This window comes from Gallinula chloropus, assembly GCF_964237585.1.
Source record: "Gallinula chloropus genome assembly, chromosome: 1".
NCBI classification, from domain to species: Eukaryota; Metazoa; Chordata; class Aves; order Gruiformes; family Rallidae; genus Gallinula; species Gallinula chloropus.
Window position 1 is genome coordinate 196,192,004 of NC_140085.1, and position 21,362 is coordinate 196,213,365.

General features: G+C 43.2%; 1 protein-coding gene across 1 annotated transcript; it reads right to left on the reverse strand.

The window, feature by feature from the left end:
* Positions 1-522: 522 nt before the first annotated feature.
* Positions 523-20,322, reverse strand: PCF11 (PCF11 cleavage and polyadenylation factor subunit). Its single transcript, XM_084279664.1, has 16 exons — positions 20,119-20,322; positions 15,127-15,252; positions 12,781-12,969; positions 12,171-12,362; positions 10,241-11,346; positions 9,794-9,983; positions 9,061-9,703; positions 7,468-8,963; positions 6,136-6,223; positions 5,311-5,430; positions 4,682-4,790; positions 3,958-4,141; positions 3,301-3,456; positions 2,234-2,326; positions 1,671-1,706; positions 523-1,091 (listed from the first exon to the last, which is right to left on the reverse strand). The coding sequence occupies exons 1-16, from the start codon at positions 20,305-20,307 to the stop codon at positions 882-884; spliced, it is 5,127 nt and encodes a 1,708-aa protein (XP_084135790.1). The 5' UTR covers positions 20,308-20,322; the 3' UTR covers positions 523-881.
* Between the last annotated feature and the right edge of the window lie 1,040 nt (positions 20,323-21,362).

Here is a 21,362-nt window from a genome sequence, read left to right on the forward strand (position 1 = left end):
CATGTTTCAAAAGATCATTCTTACAGTCATTCCCCCTGTAACGCAAAGTTTGTTCAGCTGTATTAAATTCTTATGTGTTTGACTAACAAAAAAAAAGAATTAAGAATGTCTTAGCTACCAGGCATCCAGGGCTGTTAATTGTTGGCACTTGTGTTCACAACCAAGCACTCAAGTTGGTTTGTTCAGCTTTCCTCTTCTACCCAGGACTGGCTTTTTGTGTGGGGTTTTTTTTTTTGTGTTTTGTTGTTTTGTGATTTTTGTTTTGATTTGATTTTTTCATTATCTGGATATGTAAGTTGATTCAAATAAGCTTAAAAAAAAAAAAAAAAAAGAGAAATCTAGGGTTGTCTCTTAAGTTCCTGCACCGTTTTCCCTTGATAACCCACCTAATGGGATAACTGAAGTTCTTTGCTTTCCTTTTTCTGAATCTCATTGAGCAAAAGTTGTGATTCCATTTAAACTGAAAAAAAGTACATAAACACTGTCTTCATTTGATGGTGTGCATAAACATTACACTCCATATATAGCAAAAATATCTTTTATTTATAATTTACATTTCGACAAGTGAAAATTGTACATTTTTACATATACCATTTCATTCCATTAAATTTTCACGCATCTACAGAACTTTCACACAATGACACCTGAAACTGTGCAGGCAATTAAGAAATTCAAATACAAAAATGTATTTATTAACCAAACAGTAGTTGAGGCCCTGCCTCAGTTGAATGTTTTTATTTCATATAAAAAGTATCTGCCTTCCAGAGTTAACACAGCAGCTCTTCTGTAAAAAAAAAAAAAAAAAAACAACCAACCAAACAAAACAAAACCAAAAAACCCAAAAAACAGAACCCCCCCACCCCAAAAAAGTTCATGTTTATCTAAACAGATTCATCCGGTTCTGTTTTGATATCTGTAGATGCAGGTGTGCTCTCTTCTGCACAGGCAGCAGGGGTGTCATCAGGTTCTTCTTTCACTTTTGGCGAGTCACAAGTCTCTTGTGTTTCTTGTTTAACAATGTTCAACATGAGATTTAGTGGATTTTCTATGGGAGTCTTACTTGGAGATGGGGTGCAATCGAATGACGATGTCTGCAAAGGGGAAGTCAGCGTAGCGTTAGCGCACATTAAGATAACCATCGTTAGCTTCTTACCTCTTTCACTCTCGTTCAAAATGCAAGCACATCGATGGCCAGGCACTCAAAACCCACACTTCTAGTTTAGCCAGGCCCTAAGGAACCACATTTATTTTTTAATAGCGTTACTTTTTCTGCTATTTTTTAGCAGAGGTTATCACCCAAGGAGTGATGGAATGCTTCACACATTACCAGCTATTCCTGACTACCCCTGAGCTGAAACAGTAACACACCCCAGCACCCATTTTTTCCTCCATCTTTCCCAGTTCCCAGGATTACGCACGTTACTTGACAGGAAACGCATGATGTGCTTTCAAATCATGGTTCTGCCTTTTCATGTATGACACACGAGCTGCCACGGAACATCACAACAAGGATTAAGTGTCAGCCATGCCCAAAGCCTCCCAGTCTTTGCCTGGTCACAGGCAAGAGAAATGGGCAGCACGTGCTGAACACATCTGCTCCCTGCAAAGTCAGCAATCAAACTGACCAAAAGCAAAACACTGCAAAAAAACATGTAGAAGGATTCACTTACATTTTGGTAATCTTCATAGCAAGATGGATGGTAAATCTGAAAAAGAATCATTAGACATTTAAATATGTAAAAAATAAATTACAGCTGAATCACTAGTTCTGAACCAGCATCAATTACACCTATCGCACAATTTGTCTGGAGAAACAATGGTACAAGCAGGCCAAGTGCAATGTGAAATGTAACTGGGAAAAGACTCTGTGTATGTTTAATGGGGAAAAGGTGTTGCACAGAAACCTGACAAAGTGCTGGGAATTACAGAAGCCTGGTAAGAGCTGTGAATTGTGTGTGTACAGCTGCGTATGGAAATAACTGATCTGGTATCTACACCCAGAGAGATGTGAACGTTTCTTTATCACCGCAGTGTCAGGGAGGGCCAGTCAGGCTGTACGAATGATACCAAGGACTTCGCGCACTTCCAGGTATTTATGGGCATTTACGGAAAACTACCAGGAGAATCCTTCAGGAGAAAAAGTGCACTTGGCCTCCCTTTTTTCTTCTGCTGTAGTTCTTTAGGGTTTTTTTGTACTAAAAAAAAGTATCACATGTAAAGAAGATCTGCTTACCTTTTCATCTACTCTGATAGCATTCTTCAGGTGCCACTCTTCCTCTTCCTCATCCCAATACTGTTCAAATTGCTCTTGGCAAATTTCACAGCTCTGAAAAGTTATTGGAATAACAGAAATAAATTAAGTTACTGAATAATTTACTGAACACATGAACTTCAAGAACCTAGGATCGGTCAAATAAGGCTCTTCTAAATAAGAGAAACACGGTAAGACGCAATCTTTCCCTAACATTTAAAAATAACTTCAGGAAACTTTCATTAAAGTTAATTTGAGTGTAGTTTGCAGATTGAGCAATGATCATCACCTGGTCTTGAAGACTGACATCACCCAGGAAATGTAAGCTCTGCCCTTTTAGCTAGAAGTCTCTGCAAAACACTTTGAACAGCGTAATGCTGGTTTACTGTCATGTAAGACAGTCCAGCACAGAGGGTTAATTAATTTTTACTTGTGGCCTTATCTTCACTGTTCCACTTAACATGGTGCCTCAAAAAGGCAGGTAACTTTTAGATGCATTCCAATTTTAAGTACTTCTGGACAAAATAATGAACTCAGAACAAGCACAAACAGTATTTTTTTCAAGTAAAAGAAAGGCCTCCATAGCTTGACAGCTACTTTCTTCGTAATTCTACCAACACTTGTATTTGATTATTACCCCAAATAACCAACCAAAATACAGCTCTATCAGATACTCTGAGATATTTCTTTGTCCTAATGCCTATCTTCTACTGAAAAAGAAATTTCAGTAAAAGCATTAAACCCCCTTAAACCTTGAACGGCAAAGGGCCATTTCCGATCTATTTACTCTCTTTACCCACTCTGGAAGCATTCCACAAACACACTTCCCCCGTTTCAGTTCCATCGATGGAATGGCAGCAGCCACAGGCTTTTTGAACTAGAAGCCACTAGGAAACAACTGTTACATACAGAGACACACCACATAGGAAGTAGCTGCAAGAACAAGACTTCACTCTACATAGAGCCTGCTGCATGAAAGAATACTGTGAACTCCTTTGACATATTACATCATTCTTGGTATCTGGGCTTATTAGCAAGCTGAAACCTACCTCAACTGCTCCAGCTGGACCCGCAGGGACACTCTGAAACTCCTTCTCTTTTGCAGCTTCTTGTGTTTTCAACACCACCTCTTCGTGAGCTTTTTCAAAGAATTGGCTTTTTGCCCGCTCCTCTAGATCAGCTATTTCTTCAAATTCAATCCAGTCCTAAGGAAAAAGTTTTCATTCACACTCAGGCACTGACAAATAGACAGAAACACCTAAAAAAGAAATCTCAGGGGAACAAAACCAAAAGAAAAGACATCCCAGAAGTACCATATTTAAAAAACCTTACTTCATTAAAGCTGACACACTCGTCTCACGCAGCATTAGCACAGCGTACGTTTTCTCACAATGCTGCACTTCAAATAAAGCTTTTTCCAGGGAAAAAAAAAAAACCAAACCACACTGTCCTTCAATCTCCATTCCATTCTCAGGGCAACCAAAACAGCACCAAGAGCTTCACACTGCGTATTGTTCAGCATATAAACTGCCTTTTGTGTTTTGACAGCCATGTATGAAAACTACGTGAAGTATCTAAGAAATCATTGTTTACCAAAGGCCAACTCCTGCGATGATGCAAATGCCAAGCGCAATCCTACAGCACATACACCAGCAGAACACAGGCCCTAGCCCAGAATTCACCAGGATGCATCCTGGAGTGCTTACCGTTAAGCTGTAGTACCACCTCCTGTGCGTGATCTTTCTGCTAACGTCTTTTTCGGTGCGGTTCTGACGATAATGCCAATCCAAGTGATCGGCGTAAACGTCTGTCTGTGAAGTAGTGAATCTCATTCCACATGAGTAACACTGAATCCCAGTGTACAGTCGATTTATGACACTATCATAACGCCTAAAAAAGGAAGAAAACAAGAAAGTCTTAACATTTCTTTGAAAACAATCGGGTAAGAAGTTTCTTGGTTTAAGTTGCTTCAGATGCCCGTGAAAGTGGAGAACAAGCACGAACCTACTGCAAGGTTAAAAGTGCACAGTACAGCTCAGTTCTTTGTAATTTTCATAACACAATCAATTGAAGCATCAACTGACAAATGTCAATGCCCATTGACAAAATGGGCTACTATTTGGGGGAAGCACACCAGTATTGTGTTTCATGCCTACTAGCTTCACCACCTAACAGCACATGAAACAGTAGCACTTGCATCTGGCTCTGGTAAAATCAGCACTAACTTGCTTCAGTAACAACACGCAACTTGGGTAAAGACATTTTTCTCAGGTTAATTTTCCCTCTTATTCCACCCTCAGATTCTCCAAGGCTGCAGGTCCTCTCAGTCACAAAGTGACATCTAAAGCCCTTGGCTGCCCTGGATGAATCATTAGATACTACTCTGTCATGCTGCTTAGTGCACTGTCAAACTTATTCTAGTATACGCACTGTCTAAGTTCTTCAACAGTGAAGTTAGTGAGGTCTGGGACGTTTTGATCTTCGTTCTGGTCATCATCTTCCTCTTCAGCAGCTGGCTGGGCAGATGTTTCATTGACTTCTACAAAGCATGAAGATATTATTTTATCAGAATTTCAGTACATCGTCAGAAAGAAATTACATGCTCCTGAAAGTTACTGTTATTCAAACAGTAACAAATAGAATCTGAATGTGCTAAAACACAAGCTCACAACAGCTAGGCCAGTCACCCTCTAAGATCATTTTTAAAAGGGCACAAGATACCGTTAAGTCATTCAGAGATTCAATTTAGGGAAAAATCAGTATTTCACCTCAGTCTTTGGCATTAAAATTCAGTCTTCAGAGACATAGAAGTGTTTCAGAAAGTGACAAGAACAAGTTACAGAAGGACAGCACCAAAGAGAAAACTGATCACTCTGGCTAGCTGAGCGTACAAATCAAACACGATACTATAAATTCACACCATCACGTGGACTAAATTCCTTCCCAGAACCAAAGGCCAGTTTAAAAAATAACACACAGGAGTTCATAAATGTTGTTACACTTAGCTTTACACTTCAGCTGTGGATAAACAGTAGTTAGAACATAATGAATCTACATACGTGCTGAAGCAGAATCGGTTTTTGACAGTTTAAGGATCCCTGTTGACAGCAGTTTAGCAAACAGTTCATTGACATCAAGCTGTCCAAGGTGGTTATCAGGGTATGAATGTGGAAGGGCTCCTAGGGAACATCATCAACATTCAAGGAAAAAAAAAAATCAGCATCAGCAATTTACTTCACTTTTCTCAGAGCATTTCACAAACACACCTCTCCTTCTGCCTCCTGTTTCTTCCATTTTTAAATTTCAAATTATTTATCAACTCTTTATGTCTTGTTCTTGACTAATTTCTTCCCCCCAAACAGCTTCCTTCATAATGCATTCTGGATCCTAAGCTGGCTGCCCATACACAGATTTCTGTTGAATACTATTTATTAAAATGTACTATTTACCTCATTTTATGCTTGATTATTTCACCAGGACCAACTTACTTCACCACCTACTTTAATAATTTTCAACTTTTTAGAAGCTCTTCATTACTAACTAGTCCCATACTGGCAATTTTTACACACCCTGGCAAACACAAACCAGACTTACAGACTGGTACCTTCCAGAAAACAGACCAAGGTAGTTTTTGGGGTTTTTTTAGCACAACTACATACCAAAACCACATGAAAACTAGTGAAAGCCTTCACACTGAGGGAAACCCCTATAGAGATGATGGTACTACAGAAACCACATCTATGGTCAACTCACTGAGGAGGCTTCCTTTAGTCTATGCAGACCTAGTACCCCACCACGACACTACCAAAGGGTCATTTTTGTGGCCACTAACAAAAAGAACAATCCAAAAGAAATAAAAGCAAGTTAATTATTTTGTTACATACCTGCAGGGTTCTGAACAAAGCTTCCAGGATTTGGCAAATACTGTTGACCTTGGCCATAAGGCCCTGGCTGAGCAGACATGAGAGAAACCTGTGAAATTAAGTATTTAAGTACTGTGTGTATGGAATGCAATCCTAAGCTTTACTTTTTTACATTGTATCATTAATTTCTAGACATTTCTCAGTAATTTTATAAACACTAAACTCGTTCCAGGAGCGAACCATGTCTGGAACTGAATGGTCCAATAAATGACAACATAACCTTTCCCTCATTTGCATTTCCCACTAGAATAATTTGAGAATTCTTGCCTAACATTTAATGTTTTTAAAAGAAACACCTCCTCTTCTACCTATGAAGCTTCCAATCAATCATATTTTCCAAGCACTTTCTTTTAAATTGCTCCTGCTCACCTCAATGGTTCATCAGAAAGAACCTCAAGAAGCTGTTAAATGACTATTAACAAATAATTAATCCATGATTAATTCTTATCTAAGAACTGAAACAGCACATCCCAAAAGCAGGATTTTTCAGCAAATCAGCTACAGTAACCTTCAGATAGGGGGAAAAACATTACAAGCACATTATAAAACCTAGTTTTCTATTATTCTATTCTAATTTTCTCCCATTAGATGTCAGCAGAACCCATCACCTGCTTTCATATCATCAGTTAACTCTTCACATTCAATTATTATACCCCCACTCTCTGAAATCTCTATCTACCCAAAGAAACATCACTTTCACTGATGTATCATCTTCCCCGTTAAAGGGAGCAGTTCCAGCAGGCAACAGCAAAGACAACCGAACTCATGAAGTGCAACAACTTCACAAGGCTGTGGGGTTCAACAATGCCCACGTCTTTCCCAATTCCCCCAAGCGATGGATGTCTCTTTAAAACCACCTTGTCACCAGTCTTAGCAGCTGTAAGAAACCAACAGCATTACTTTGGTCCCACCTCATTCTATACCTCTTAAAAATATTAACCACATGCATTTACTTACAGAATCCTTTACACTTAACAGGGAATTCAGGTTTGTGCAAGCTCAGTGAAAACACCACAGGCTTCCAATCGCCTCCGTTTGTTTTCATGTTAAAATTATTCATTTCACCATCATATTCTGAGCTACAAAGTGCTTACAAAGATCCACTGCTTTGATTGATTCTTAAAAAAAGGTCTATGCATGTCTTTCAATTGCCTAGAAACTACTGAAGGGTGACTTTTTTAGCAGTCTGTCAGCTTTTTAGAAAAATCTTCAATTTTTAGAAGAAGGAAAACTCATAGCTCTCCACACAAGAGAACTCTAGCAAGCAAACCCTCTAACACAATCCATTCTTACCTGACTGCTTCCCATTGGCATGTTGTTGAAGTTTCCATATTGAGGACCCTGCAGACCTTTCTCATCAAAGTAATGTCCAGCTGCTCTCAATGGGAAATTCTGTGCTCCTGGGCCTGCTGGCCCATTGAAATTTGGTCCGGGTGTGCCATCAAACAGATCAGGCCTCTGAAACTGCATCCCATGAGACGGTCCATTGTAGCCTTGGCCAGGATGGTCGACAAATGGACCACCTTGTCCGTAAGGTGACATTTCTAGTCTTGAGGCAGGATGGTTAGCTACATTTTCAAAACGTGCACCTTGAAGGCCAAGGGGCAAATCAAATCTAGAGGCTGGCTGGTGAGGTCCATCAAATCTCTGAGGTATGGCTGTATCAAATCGGGGTTGTGCCTGTTGGCCAGGTGCCCGTTCAAATCTTGGACCGGGCTGTCCGTGAATTCCATCAAATCTTTGCAGGAGAGACAGCTGTCCAGGCTGACCATCAAATCCAGCTGCATGACAGCCATCAAATCTTGGACCGGCCCGACCCAGAGGGCCATCAAATCGAAGTCCACCAGCTCCCTGGTGTACTGGTCCATCAATCAACCTAGGACCCACACCTGGCTGACCATGCGGTCCTTCCAACCTGAGTCCACCACCTGATGGTCCATGAGGCCCATCAAATCTGAGCCCAGCACCTGATGGCCCATGTGGCCCCATTGGTTGACCATGTGGCCCCTCAAATCGGAGGCCACCTCCAGGTTGACCATGGGGCCCCAATGGCTGTAAATGTGGCCCCTCAAACCTGAGGCCACCCCCTGGTTGACCATGAGGCCCCAAGGGCTGACCATGGGGTCCCTCAAACCTGAGACCACCCCCTGGTTGACCTCGAGGCCCCAGAGGTTGACCATGAGGTCCCTCAAACCTGAGTCCACCTGAAGGCTGACCACGGGGACCCTCAAACCTAAGACCAACTCCAGGTCCTTCAAATCTAGGACCACCTACAGGCTGCCCTCCAGGCCCCTCAAACCGCAAAGGCCCACCTATCTGCCCAAGAGGTCCCTCAAACCTCAGTGGACCTCCTCCACCAACTTGTCCTGGGGGTCCTTCAAATCTCAGGGCCCCTGCCAGCTGGCCTGGTGGCCCATCAAATCTTAATGCTCCAGCACCCCCTCCTCCTGCCAGTGGTCCATCAAACTGAGGTGCGCCTGCCCCCACCAAAGGCCCCTCAAATCTCATAGCAGCCTGTCCAGCTGGCCCATCAATTCTGGAACTTGAACCAGCAGCAGGACCATCAACGAAAGGACTTCCTTGCCCATCTACCCCAACCCTTGGAGCAGCCTGTCTAGGTGAGCCGTCAAATAGAGGTCTGTCTTCCATTAGTGCAGTTATCCTCTGCTTTGCTTCAATGCTTCCAAATCTTGTCCCGGGACTTTCTGGAAATGGTGCTTTCTCAGGATCTTCATATCTAGATCTTTTGAAACGTTCACTGAATGGTGACCTTGGTTCTTCTCTAACACCTAAAACCACCAGAACAAACCAGATAAATAATTGGTGACATTTCAGTGAGCGGTTAACAGCTCAGTTAACACTAACAGTTAAAGCAAAAAACCATACCAGCTTGCCCAAGAAGCTGTCTCTCTTCACGATTATCAAATCTGCAGATTGTTTCACCATCTATTTTCTGGAACTCTGTTGTGCTTTTCCCCTGTTGTCGGAGAGCATCTCTAAACTCATCTGATTCTCCCCAGTTGTCGTAAGGATCAAAGTTCTTGGAACCTCTTGCTCCTTTAGTGGCATTTTGTTCCTCAAGTCTTCGTCGACTCTCAAGCGGTGAGAGGTTCTCAGCAAAAGGTCTGTTAGTGCCACTTACAGGGGAATGTCTCCTTGATCTTTCTCCAAATGGTTCTTTCCTGTCAAACTGTGCTCCACGCTTGGCTTTTGCTTGCTCACACTCTATTCCAGAAAGTAATGCATCAGGCAAATGATAATCCAGAATATCGTCAGGATCCAACAGATCGAGCCTCGACAATGAATGCTGAACTTGCGTTCTTTTTAGTTTAGCCTTATGTTCGTAATAGGTTAATTCTGCATCTGATAGAAGAGGTTTCTTTTTCAAACCACATTTTTCATCTGCAGGGCTATCCCAGACATTACATCTGTGCTTTCCTTCCTGATACTGGAACAGCTGTCGGATCTGATGAGCTACCATGAGGAACTCATCTTGTGTTATTTCACCAGATGTTAAGCGTTCATTGGCCTGGAATATAAAGTTGAAGTTTAGAGTTCTAAAAAGAAAAGCAAAGCATACCCAGAACACTTGTATAAAGACAGATTTATAATGAATTACCTTCTTCAGTAATTCTCTCTTGCTTGCAGATGTCAGCTCTTTGGGAATCTGTAAATTAGCATCCACACTTAACCGATGCTGCTGCTTTGGTGCTCGGGGTGACAGAATTCCTTTACCAGCAGGCCAGTTTTCCCGGTGTCTTTGGTGAGGGGATTTACTAAGTGCTTGGTGTTCTTCACTCTGCTGTGAGCTGAAAGCAAGAATACATTGTAAATGCAGATTATTTCTTTATTCAAGACATAACTGTTACATTCCTCTTATAATCTATCATGGCAAAACATCACTACCACCTTAAAATCTAAGTGTGCATAATGTCTCTATCTCGCTTGCAGAAGTTAAAACTCAGCAATTACAACAATCTGAACACTGCCTCCCAAAGCTGACTGATGTCAGGAGCAGAATTCCCACTGACTTCAAAGACAAGTTGTTTAAAAGATAGTAACTTACTTTTTATTTTCTTCCCAACCAGATTTCCACCTCTTGGTTGATTTGGATCCTTGCCAGTTTTCTGCATTCTCCTTTGGATCAGGAGAAGCTTTTGTAGAATGCTGGCTTGCTGCTTCTTGGGGCCTGTCTTCCTGGGCTTTTTTCACCCTCCTCGGATCTCGCACCTCTTGTTTAGCATTTCTTTTATTAGAATTTCTTTCATCTCTTGCTGCTTGTGTGCCTTCCTCAACATGAGACTGCTTAGGGCCGATCTGACGTATCTTTGGAATTTTAGGAGTTGGTGATGTGGGAGATAAACTCCTAAGTCTTCTTTTGGGTGATCTCCTCTCTCGTCTTTTTGGAGAATGTGTAGATGGTGACCGTGCCTTAGGAGAGCGTGATCGTGACCGTTTTCTATTACTCGATCTTCCTTGTTTTCCACCCTGTTTTTCAGACTCCTCAGTTGTCGTGTCTTGCTTCTGAACAGCACCATTAATTACTTTATTTCTGCTCCCTACTGGTCTATGTTCACATGTCTTATGTTCTTCTTTTTCTTTTTTCTCTATATTTCTCCTCTTCTCTTTCACCTCTTCATCTTTGCCCTCTGACTTTTCCTGAAGATGCCTTTTCAGTCTTGGATCCCGCTTACTAATTTCAGACACTTTTGTGCTTTCACATTCCTGGGTTTTCTCTTTAGTACTGGGCAGCTTGTTTTTTAAAGGGGATGGTGACTTAGATTTTGCTTCTGCCTGGTCAAGTTCTTTCTTCTGTGTTTTTTCGCTCGCTTTCAATTTTTCTGGCTTTGTTGAGCTCTGTTTTTCAGCCTGTGCCGTTTTGTTTACCTTCGTATCAGACTGACTGGTCGTGTTTGGTGGAAATTCCTTCCTATGAGATTGATCTTTAGCATGAGAAGAATGTTGAGTCATCCTATTCAGTCGAGGATCCCGATTTACTATTTTGACGTCATGAAGTGGAGGACTTGGGGATGGTTTGTTTTTTTCAGATTGCACAGCTGTCTGATGAGGTGGTTTAACTGTCATATGAGGTGTGGGAGACATGTGTTGCTTGGTAGGTGCTGGAACTGAAGCTATAGTAGATGATCCTTGCTGAACACTAAGAGATACAGCCTGAAATAGGAAAAAAAAATCCATGATTAGTCTGCATGACGACTCCTACCCAGAGATGGTCATATTTCATCTCAAAACCAAAACAATAAATAGAAACGTCTTGAAGTTGTAAGATTCTGCAGAAAATGACCCATTGCTCCCTAATTACAAGCAGTAAAATAATGCAGTACCATTACAGAAGACCAAGTCCAAAGATATGGCAACTCAGTACTACAAAGTCAATATGGCAAAACAAGTAACTTGGGCACACGTTCTCATTACAGCGTATTTTATACATTCCACATGCTCAAGGTGGAAGCTGTCAAGCATCTGATATATTTTTTCTATTTCCACACTTCAAAGATCCTTTACTTTGGTATCATCAACTGTCAACACAACAAGACTTTCAATTACAAACTAAAATAATACAGCTTAACTGCCACCTTCAGATGGCAGCATCAAAGCAACCTGACCTAATGAGGCCACTGACTGTATTTCAGAGGATCAGGCTTCCTTGTGCCGTAAGAGCAAATATATTTGAAAAAGACTGGCTTGCTGTGAGCACAAGAGGTGGAAGACAAGGATGATTTTGGAGAGGAGTTAAAAACAAAGAAACAAGAATATGTTGGTTTTTTTTTACCTCTGAGTGCAATTCTTATGGTTTTTACATAGCAAATACTGTTCAGGAAGCTGAGACGAACTATATATATTGTATAGCTCTAGTCCTAAAATAGCTTCACTTGCCTAACATGAGGAAAAATTAGTGTTCTGCAGTTACCAGCATAGCTAAGTACTGTCCAAAAGAGAGACCCCACTATAAAAGTTTCATTGACTATCCTACTCACCAACTGTGCTTTAGTCTGTTCCAGCTCCAGCTCTAACTTTTTTTGCTGAAGTTCTAACAACTGCTTTTGCTTTGCAAGCAATTGTTGCCTTATCAGTTGCTCCTGTGTCAAATTCTTTTGTATTTCAGGAACAACTGGAGGAGTAGAGGCACCAGAAGTGACAGCAGAGGTAGGTGCAGTAGATTCCTCCGGCTAAAAATAGAATTAAAAAAAGTTACATTTAAAATCCTGATGGAATCAACTAACTCCATCTCCTTTAACTGTTATCATGATCCAGGACCTGGACTTTGTACAGCAGTTCTAAATTGAATTTTTAATGCAAAATATAACTGAAGCTATTTAAAACTTTTCCCCTTTAGAATGCTCCTGCAGTGACACATATACAACTATACAACATCTCACATAAAATCATCCATGTTTCAAAATCTAGAAAATAGTTTTGAAAGAGAAAAAACAAGCCATCAAAGAGTCAGGATTTGGAAATTCCTCTTACCTGTCTACAAAAGTCAGGTACTTCATTCTTAACACACTAAACTGTCAAAAAGCAGCATACAAACAACGAAAACTACAAGTATCACCATCTGTTCATAAAGCAGGCATAAAAACTTACCGATTTATTTAAAAACTTAGGATTCACATGGATGCTAGAAGTATTCACATTTGGGGGCAGAGGTTTAATTGGCCAAGCAGGATCTAATGAGTTGACTCTGACATCAAGTGCATATAGTTTCTTCAAAGGAAAAATATCATCCCACGTGGAGCGCAATTTAAATAAACTTTTCCTAGTATTTTCATCCACCTAAAACAATAAAACAATTCTATGGCTCGATAAGTTAATATAAAACGATTTCTTAAAGTATTCTGTAGCACTTATTTCCTATTTCTATCAACAGTTTGCCACTTTAACACATCAAACTGGCTATGCAGATTTCTAAGCAGTGCAGATCATACATCTATACCAATGGATCAGTAACAGAAGCTCCAATGTGGAACTGTTCTTTCAAGGTCATTTGAAGGTTTAATTGCGTATTACCATTCTCTGAGAATTTTCTTTCAACTTTTCCATTACCAAAATTCTCATTTTACTTGCCCCATTTCTGTGGAAAAAATACAGTAACAAAAATATTGAAAGGCAACAGCCTCTGACACAACACATCATTCAAGTGTTTGCGCTGAATGGCGTTTAACAATGACAAACAAATCAGGAAAGGACAGAACAGAAAAGGTGTTTTGCTCAGCTGTTTAGCCACTGAAGAATTTTTTTCCCCCCAACAAAGACAACAAAAGGGGTATTATGTAAAATGAAGTCAACTGTATTTCGGTTCAGCTGCAAAATTAGACTCATCGTGAGCCACAGATCAATCATACTTGTAGGACCAGTGCCCAGTTTGGATTATCTCATGACAGTGAAGTTTGAAATTTACGATAAAGCAAAATCTAGTTAATCTCATTGTTTGAGGAGTTTAAATAAATGAAAAAAATGAGGATAAAATATATGCAGCTGTCCTAAGGACAATATCTCAACTCATTCATCAAGTATTGACTACATAGATGGGTTTTGCTGCAGTTTTATTTTTAAGATGCTACAGCAAGGCACGGAAGAGTCTAGAATTTTAGAGGTTCTTTTGAGGAGAAGCAGGAACTTCAACAGAAATAATTCATACTTAGCTACTAGGGGCATACAATTTTCAGGGAGAGAATATGAAGTTCACTGCAAGAGGCACAGAAATGGCTGAGCAAAAGTTCCTGACTTCATCTTAGTGACCATTCACTGATAAAACTTGTAACAATGTCAGTGCTGGAATTCTACTTGCATCTTTTAACACAACCAATTATATATCAGAAGGGATTGCCACTTTACACATTCCACTAATAACACATTAAATAAATCACTGTAGTTAGCTTAGGTAACTTACAAAACTCTGAAAATTAAGTTATTATCCAGAGCTTCAGCTGCAACATTAAATGCAACTCAGGAAAAGAACATTCACCATTTAATACTGAAGAAAACAAGTGTCTACCCTATCTACTCTACACACATTATTACAACCTATCCCTAATCTCATCATGCATTTCACATCTGAAAACCCGGCATCTCAGATCCTTGCTGACATGTAATGACAGATAAATACACAAATTTATCTTGCTCATATGAGATGCCACTATCTTAGAGCTTACAGGAAACCACAGAAGTTAACCCTTCACTTCTGATCCAACTTAAACCCATTCAAGTCCAACCTTTCAGAAACGGGACTTTGATTTGCCTTTCTCACTGAGGAATAAGCACAATTACTTCAATGGGTTTAAAGATTAAGAGCAAAAAATAAAAGATATGGCAGCACTTTTCAATGCTAAATGAAATTAAAGCACATATTTATAACAGTATCACAATACATTCTAAGATTCTCTCCCCCCAGTATTTTTTTCAAATCACAGACCACCAGGAAAGAATTGGGTCTAGTACTACTCGCTCTTCACTGTTTAAGCACTCATTTTACACATCATGAATTAAGTAAATCAGGCAAATCTAACTACAGGAGAGAGAAGCTCTGAGAAATCCACAAGAAACTGATTCTTAAGTCTATTCTTGTCATAAAGACTATTTACTATCTTAAAAATAAACCAACAATTCCTAGCTAATTGGTCTACACATTTACAGAAAGTCCATCCAGGCAGGCAAACGGTAACCAAAATACTGTAAAATCTTGCCTGGATAAGAAAATTGCACATGTTTATGAACCAAATTAAGACTCTGCATCTTCAGCTAACATGTAATTTACATGCTTGACAGCAGCAGGAATAATCTTCCACAGTAAAGACACAGTAATGAGATTTATAAAAACCAAGCCATTTGTATAGCTTGCTACCCAAGAAAACCCAAACCCGAAAACATGTATTTATTTTACCAGGAACAAATTTTGCTTAGAATACATAACTTTTCTGAAAGTGTATATACCTTTTCAAATACACAAATAAATGTTGCAACTAGGTTTTTAGTAAATGCAGTGAGATACTCTCTTCCCACGTTCTTGACAATGGAATCCATAAGGTACATAACAGGAAGCTTCTCTGATGCAGGAGCCTGGAGTAATAAGAAGAAACTGAGAAGTTTAGTACAACAAAAACATTTTGTAAGCTTTTAAAATAAAGGGATTACCAATCCCAGAAATACAGACCTCTCTTTTTGGTTGCCACTATAAACACCAAGGGATTTGGCTTGGGATTTTTTTTTTTGTTTATACAAAAACTTAATCGGGAACATCGATATTCAGTTCAAAGTATAATGCAGTGGGTCTATCACACAAAAAAGGAACACCTTATTTTGATTGCATATCAAAGCTTGGGAAAAAGGCAAAAAATAAAAAAGAAGAAAAAAGAAGCCCATAGGACAGTACTGCTGCTAGGTCACTGAGTGTAACCTTCCAAAACCCACTTGATAACGTAACCATCGTTAGCACTCCAAGGAACTTCTAAAAGTAGTTCATAGTTCAGACCTCCTGAATGCTTGCTTTTCTGGATTTCACAGAACCAAGACTTCTGGCAAACAGCCCAAATTAACAAACTTCTGCAGCCGTAGATTACAGGATGAGTATCAGTCTTTTCATAAACTACAGGCAGAGTACGTCACTACTTCACTGTAATCCAGAGACGGAGCAAGAAGTCCTATTCTCAGCACTTGCAGGTAGAGAGAGTTCAGATTTCCAGAGCGCACGCAGGAATGCACAGTCAGAACAAAGTCCAAAATCCAGACACAACTCTAGTCGACCAGGTAAATGCACAACCAAGCTCAGGAACTGCAGCCACGGTTTTCACAGAAAGGCGTCTTCAAACACTGGGCACATCTTTGCTAGAAGAGGAGGCTCGGGTTTTAGTTGTTTGGTTCTGGGTGGTGTTTTTTAAAAAATCCATTTTCAAAACTTGTAGCACGTTTGTGGGATGGAAGTGTGGCAACGCCGGATCACTACAGGGAGGTCTAACGTACACAAAGCACCTCTGGCCCAAATCAAGGCGATTTTAATGCCCACCACTGGCTTTCACAAAGCAGAAGGCACAGCAAAGTTCCAGAAAACACCAGCAAGTACACAGACTTGTTGAAGAGACATGAAAGACAACACCACAGGCTGTGTGTTGACCACGATCCCCTTAGAAGAGCATCCACTCCTACCAAGTCCCATTCACCGTCTGGCAATCTCAGGGTAAAACCAGAGTAACACCATTCGCTACTAGATTAATGACGCCTCACTTGGCAGCCCCATTGTCCAGACAAGTGTGTGGAAGTGCTCTTGCTTTACAATTTTAGATTTAATTCCTTCCCCTTTATGGTGGTTCACAGAAGGGAACCGCATCAGTGATACTTTTATATGGGTGAATCACAATGTTTCCTTGCCCTTAAATGTGTGTTAATTTACCATGACCTGAAACTTAATATTGAAGAGGGCAGAATTCCTTGTTAGTTGAGGGTTGGGGAGGGAGGGGGTGTCACTGCCTTTGAGCATATTGAAAAAAGTAAAGAGAGGCAGGTGGTGTATTTTGGACATAAAAATGCAGTTAAGTTAGCTAAAAGTAAATGCAGCACATTGAAAGCCCATCTTACACTATGGCATACTACTGAGCTGTAAGCAAGCTGAGACGCAACAGTGTTAGAATGTGAGCATCCCTCAAGCCGCAGAAATCAAGAAGCTGTGGGGGTCTACAGCTACTTCATACTAAATTATCTGTGGAATACTGGTTTCTTCTTTAAAGCAGCCTGCACAAAGGCACATTAGAAACACTACTCTAAGTTCTGAATGCTTTCTTTTATAGACAAAAAAAAAAACAGTGCACCATTTCTGACTTTGAAAGTCAGCTGATAGGGAAACAAAGAGCTGCCTCAGAGGTACCTATGCCCAAGAACTGCTGACATGGTACGTTACACTCCCTCCATTTCATCAGTGTATGGAAGCAGCTCACCCGCTTCAAGTTTGAGTGGCTGGGGAATTAATTTAGTAGAGCAAAGACACTGTAACAAGTTTCACTGTCACTTTCACTATGCATCAGATTGTTAGAAGTAATCATACATTGGAAGCACAGTAATCTAATAAGGAAGCCTACTTCAACGTATAGCACTGAATTAGCAGCTTAGCAGCGTACCCTGCTTCAAATATAAGCTACTCAGGTGTCCCCTTTTAAGAACGATGACTTAAATATGGTTGGAATATTTAAGTCTTCTCTTCTGGAAATGTTTATTATGTCAAGGTATCTAGCACATATTCCCATAACCAGAAAAGGGAATCCCAGACTCGAGTGTATTTTTTCCAGGTGGTCTATACAGTATTCCCTAGCAAGAAAGATGCCCACACGACACTAACCAAAAGGCATGGAGAGGCGCCGCATAATCACCAGAACACACAAGACCACTAACTCTGAGCTCTTCAGCATAATATTAAAGACTTCATTACAAAACTCCCACTGTTCCTTCAAAAAATGTAGGAAAGCTATTGGAAATGTGTGGCTTTTTTTTATTAGTTTCCTAAAAGATTTCAAGTTTCAAGTCATATCTGGCAATTAAAAAACAAGTCACAAGCTTGTCCAAAAAAAACTGTTTAAAAAAACCAACCTCAGATACAAAATCCATCTCAGAAAACAAATTCTGCACTATACAACGGTAAATAAAAAGACAAATACATATTTCACACCTTTTTATTTACAAGTTTTATAATACCAGTCACACATTTCAGAACCATTTATTGAATTGTAAAGCAGACCACTCAAGTTTTACACTAAACAAACTGTCTCCAGGCAACACTTTTTAAAAGTGGCTTCGTAAAGGAGATCACTTTCCCAGAAACAGCTAAAAACTTGCCTTCAACAAACCACAGTCACAAACAGTAACTAGGTAAAACTAACCATTCATACAGGATTTAAGACAACTTTAAAAAAAACACACTTCAGGGCAGGCTCTAAATCACCCAGAAATGAGAAAAAGAAGAAAAAATTGACAGCATTGATATTTATCACAAATCATTTTATACATATCCACTGCCCTTTAGGCAATATAATGGTGAGATCTATTAGATCATGAGGTCACCTCTCCAATGGCAAAATTCAGCCACCGGCAGCATTTAAAACTAGACTGGAAGAAGTCTGTGGAACACTAAAAAGCCATCCTGCATTGATAGAAATATAGATTAAATACTTAAGAGATCCTTCCCTCCCCATCACAAGATAGTACAATTCTCACCATTATAAACCACGAGTTAAAGCCAAAGGAAAAAAGCCTTTGAGCACCTAAGATCAGAGGGAGCAAGGGAAACAACGGGGGAGGGGTGACTGGCACAAATTCGGGGGGGGGTGGGGTGTTGAAAGAACCCCTTTCCTACAAAATGCTCTTGTTAAAAAGGTGCTGTAAACCCCCATCCACGTGCTGTTGCTGACTGATGTCAGCAACTGCCTGGGTTGGGTTCGGAAGGAGCCTCCTCTTTCCCTTCTTTTTATATCATGTGCCTTTCAGACGCCATGTTAGGATCCTACAGGCTGCTGCAGTTTCTACAGTCAGAGAGAATTTCTTCTTCCTCATCCTCAACCGATAAACTTCTCTAGCCAAAATAAATTCAATACGCGCACAACACTAGCATTGCTCTGGGCACAGATCATCTGAAATCCAAACAGATTATCCCAAACCCACAGAATTTTCTCTAACCAGGCCGAGCAAAACAACCCCCATCACTACCATACACACTTCTCTATCCGGAGCAGATGATCACCTTTCACCTACAAAGTTCTCTATAAGGATGCCCACCCCCCAAAATTAGTATCTCACAGGGACCGCACCAGGAAAACAGTCGCCTCTTAACTTATTATCTAAAGGTTATTATAGGTATATATTGAATTTAGCCTTTCAGAAGTGGATAATTTGCGTGTTATAAAGTTAAATTATTTTCATTCCTTTAAACTACCCCCCCCCCCCCAAAAAAAAAATCCACCCCAACCCTCCACAAAATCTCCCAGTCAGGCCCCTCTCTAATGATCGCAACACTTATCTACTGCAGAAATCGCTACGTGAAAGGGTTTAGACACCAGATTCGAGACTCTTAACACTGGCTCCATGTAGGGGGAAAACCCAGCTACAAGGGCGAGGTGCTGCTGCCCAGTCATTGCCAGACCGCCATGTTGTGTCTGGTATTTACACGGGGCTTAAATCACGAGCCACGCTGCCCTCCCAGCGCTGTTCGTGGGGCGAGTCCCAAAGTCTCCCCTGCTACCAACAGGGTGGTGTGGGGGCTGTTCCCCTCCCTCGAGTCCCCTGCTCCCTGGGGTGGGGGGGATTGGGGGCGGGTGGGGAGTGTGTGGGGGGGTGTAGAACAAGCAGCAGCTTTAAGCTCAGCAATGAAAGGAGGAGCCCCCGACGTCTCACCCCGTGCTCCCTGATCCCATTTTCGGCCACGTTTCCCTCTGCCTGCTTCCCCCACTACGACCGCAGCCTCCTGGCCCTACTGCCCCACCCCGAGTCCCCGGCTCCCTTTGCTCCGTCCAAGTCCTGCCCTCCCTGCTCAGCCCCTACTTGGCCGCCCCCAACTGCCCTCCCACGCCCTCTGAGCTCCCCTGCCTCGCCGCTCAGTCCGTCCCCAACACCCCCCGCCCCCGCCGCCCAGCTGCACCCATCCCGCCACTGCCTTCCTCACCCCACCCGGCCCTCCGCCTTCCCCCCGGCCTCCCTCCCGCCCGCCCTCCCCGATCCCCGTCTCTCGGGCCCTCCTCCTCCACCTCCCCCCTTCGCCTTCGCTACCTCTCCCTGTCCCCTCCACCCTCCTCCTCAGCCCGCCGCTGCCCGGCTCCGCCCGCGCCCCTCAGCGGGCCACCTCTCTCCCCCACGCCCTTCCTCCTAGCCCCTGAGGCCGCCCTAGCCCGCTACCCCGGCCGGTCCCCCCAGCAGTATAGGTAGGAGTAGTAGTCGGTGGAATATAAAAACCTTGGCGATTTGCGCCTCGATCAGGGAGACGATGTCCTTGGCGAAGGGCACGTTCTCCTCGGCCAGGATGGTCAGCATGTTGATGTGCGGCTTGCTGTTGAACGTCAGGTCTTCCAGCGACGACTGGTAGTCGCGGCACGCGTCCTCCCGGGCCTCGCTGCTACCAGCGCTGCTCTCCGGGGTCGACATGCTGCTCCGACCGGGGCCCGCAGCCGGACCCGACCCACCGACCGAGAGCCCCCTCCCCGCGACCCCGGCCGCCGCCGCCGCCGAGCGATGCCGCCCCCCCCGGCCGCTGCCGCTGGGCTCCTCTACCGCATCCTCCGGGCTGCGGCTCCCGCCGGTTGTGGTCGTGGTGCTGCCGTCGGCGCCGCTGCTCCTTCGGCCGCCGCCAACTCGGTCTCAGCGCTTCACAAAATGGCGGCGGGAGCTACGGTTCGCGAACCTCTTCCTCCAACCGTTGCGTCATGTGAAATTGTTCTCAGGAAAGGGGCCAGCGCCTTGGAAACCCCCTTTTGTTCCCTCACCGCGCTCCGATTGGCCGGCGCCCCCGCGCTCAGCTCGCGATTGGCTCGGCCATCCTCGCGGCGCTCTGATTGGCTGGCACCGCCCCTTCCTCTCCTTCGATTGGCTTCTGCGCTAAAGGCCCGCCCCCGCACGGCGTCCTTACTTGCAATTGGTTAAGCTCCTCTGTTTCCCCCGCCCCGCCACCCCCGCTCCTAACCCGATGGGCTTCTTCCTACCGCCGTCCCTCACTGCCCCGAGCCTCGCTTAGTGCCCCTGCGCAGTCCCTCCTTTCCGGCCAACCCTCACGCTCTGGCCGCGAGGCCCCGCTCCTCGCCCGCTATTGGGTCAGCCGTTGCTACGGGCAACTCCGGGGCCCTCCGCTCCGCCCCCCGCTCACCATTGGGTCAGCCGTTCGCGTGGCGTCGCCGTTGCCTCCCGCCCGCGGGCGGACCCGGGGCCTGCCCGCCTCGCATGGCCCCGCCACCCCCGGGACCCCTTCCCCTGGCCCGGCGCCGGGGGAGCGGGGAGCAGCGTCACCCGGCCCCGCGGCGCCACAGGAGCCCCTCGAGTCGTACGGCAGCAGTAGTCCCGGCAGCGGAACGCGGCCTTGTGCTCTACCGGGCGGTCGGGAGGGCCGGCGGGGCCCGGCGGGGCCGGCTTGTCGCGGCTGCAGCCGGGACGCGAGGCTTCCCCGGCCCGGTGGGGCGGGATTTGTGTCAGCGCCTGGCCTCCTGCTT